Source organism: Sinocyclocheilus anshuiensis, unplaced genomic scaffold, assembly GCF_001515605.1.
Source record: "Sinocyclocheilus anshuiensis isolate Anshui unplaced genomic scaffold, SAMN03320099.WGS_v1.1 scaffold1994, whole genome shotgun sequence".
In the NCBI taxonomy this organism is placed as follows: domain Eukaryota; kingdom Metazoa; phylum Chordata; class Actinopteri; order Cypriniformes; family Cyprinidae; genus Sinocyclocheilus; species Sinocyclocheilus anshuiensis.
In genome coordinates this window covers 295,292-296,861 of record NW_015548215.1, presented here as the reverse complement: position 1 = coordinate 296,861, position 1,570 = coordinate 295,292, and the positions used below count along the sequence as shown (strand labels likewise).

Genomic DNA, 1,570 nt, shown 5'->3' with positions numbered 1-1,570 from the left:
AAAACTAGGAGTATTTAATTTAAAAATGACTTCTGTAGGCCAGTGTTATTTTAGTATCATTAAGATATTATTATAGTTTTAGTTAATATTTTAAATTAGTCTTCATTTTTATATTTTCTGTTTTCAATTTAATTTTAGTTAAAGTTTTAGTGATTTTGTTGTTTTTGATATGTCTAAAAATTTGAAATTTGAAACTAGCTGAAATAAAATGTTAAATTTTTTATATTTTATTTGTCGTTTCATTTAACATTTCAGGTAACTAAAATATTTTTTATGATTTTAGTTTTAGTTAACTATAATAACTGACCGAGATGATACAGACACATTTACATTAAATGCAGTCGATTAAATAGTGTTTGTGTATTTGATATCAGAGCTTTTTGTGCTTTTACAATGCAACCGTTTCTCCTGTTGTTCAGATCCAATGCACAGGCCTTGAAGACTCATAATTGTGGACAATATTTGTAGTTTTTGCAACTGGTCATATTTAAATTTGTCTGATGCAAAAACAATGGAGATCTCATTTAGAAAGACATTACTGATAAAACGTTGTTTTTCTTGCATTTGAAAGCTTTTTGTGCTTTTATTAAGCGCAGTGCATTCGGTTCTCCTGTGTTTCAGATCCCATGCACGGCCCTCGATGGCTGCAGGTCGTAGACATCAAATCCAAGCAGTTGACGGTGCGCTGGGAGCCGTTCGGATACAATGTGACGCGCTGCTACAGCTACAATCTGACGGTGCAGTACCGCTACACGGCTAACGGCAAAGAGGAGACGCGCGAGGAGACGTGCTACGATACTCTGAGCGCCGCGCCACAGCACACCATCCGCAGCCTGCAGCCCTACACCAACGTCAGCATTAAACTGCTGCTGCGCAACCGCGAGGGAGTCAAAGAGAGCGACGAGCTCGACGTGCTCACCGACGAAGACGGTCAGTCATGAGCATCCAGAGTCTTTTTATTAACAAAACTGCATTTCAACTGTATTTTATATGATTTTGCGTCAGCGTCAGACATGACATAAAAAAATACTCCTAAAAAAGCAATAAGCCCCATGAAGCCGTGGTTTACAGTGAATTTATAACAGCGTTGTTAGGTACAGCAACAAAGTGGTTGCCGAGCAGCACACAAACGTAAACAAAGGTGTATGTTACTTTGTAGAGTCATTTACAACAGCTTTGAACGCGTCTCAGCCAATCAGAATCAAGGACCGGAACTATCCGCTTTATAACATTCATTTTAAAGTTATATTAAGAGTCCGTATGAAAAACATTGACATTTTTTATAAAAAGTATTTTATAGGTATTTTTTATGATGTAGCTGTAGCATCATATATAATTCAAGTTTCATTTATAAATTGTCTTGGTATAAAAAAAATCTTAAAAACAAAAACATTTATCTTAATGTAATATTAAGAGTCTGTATGATAAACATTGACATTTCCGATAAAACTGTTTATTTATTTATTTTTTGTGTATGTTTTTATAATTTACTGTGGATTCAGACATGATTGACAAAACATTTTATTTAAAAATATTATTATTATTATTATTATTATATTAATAATTTATA

At 33.7% G+C, this 1,570-nt stretch overlaps 1 protein-coding gene across 1 annotated transcript in view; it reads left to right on the top strand.

Annotated features, from left to right (window-relative positions):
* Positions 1–1,570, top strand: part of LOC107653871 (receptor-type tyrosine-protein phosphatase mu-like) — a 208,593-nt gene that overhangs the window by 71,262 nt on the left and 135,761 nt on the right. The window contains exon 7 of the mRNA XM_016440739.1: positions 622–930. Within this exon, the coding sequence (XP_016296225.1) occupies positions 622–930 (309 nt within the window). The remainder of the gene's footprint in view (positions 1–621; positions 931–1,570) is intronic.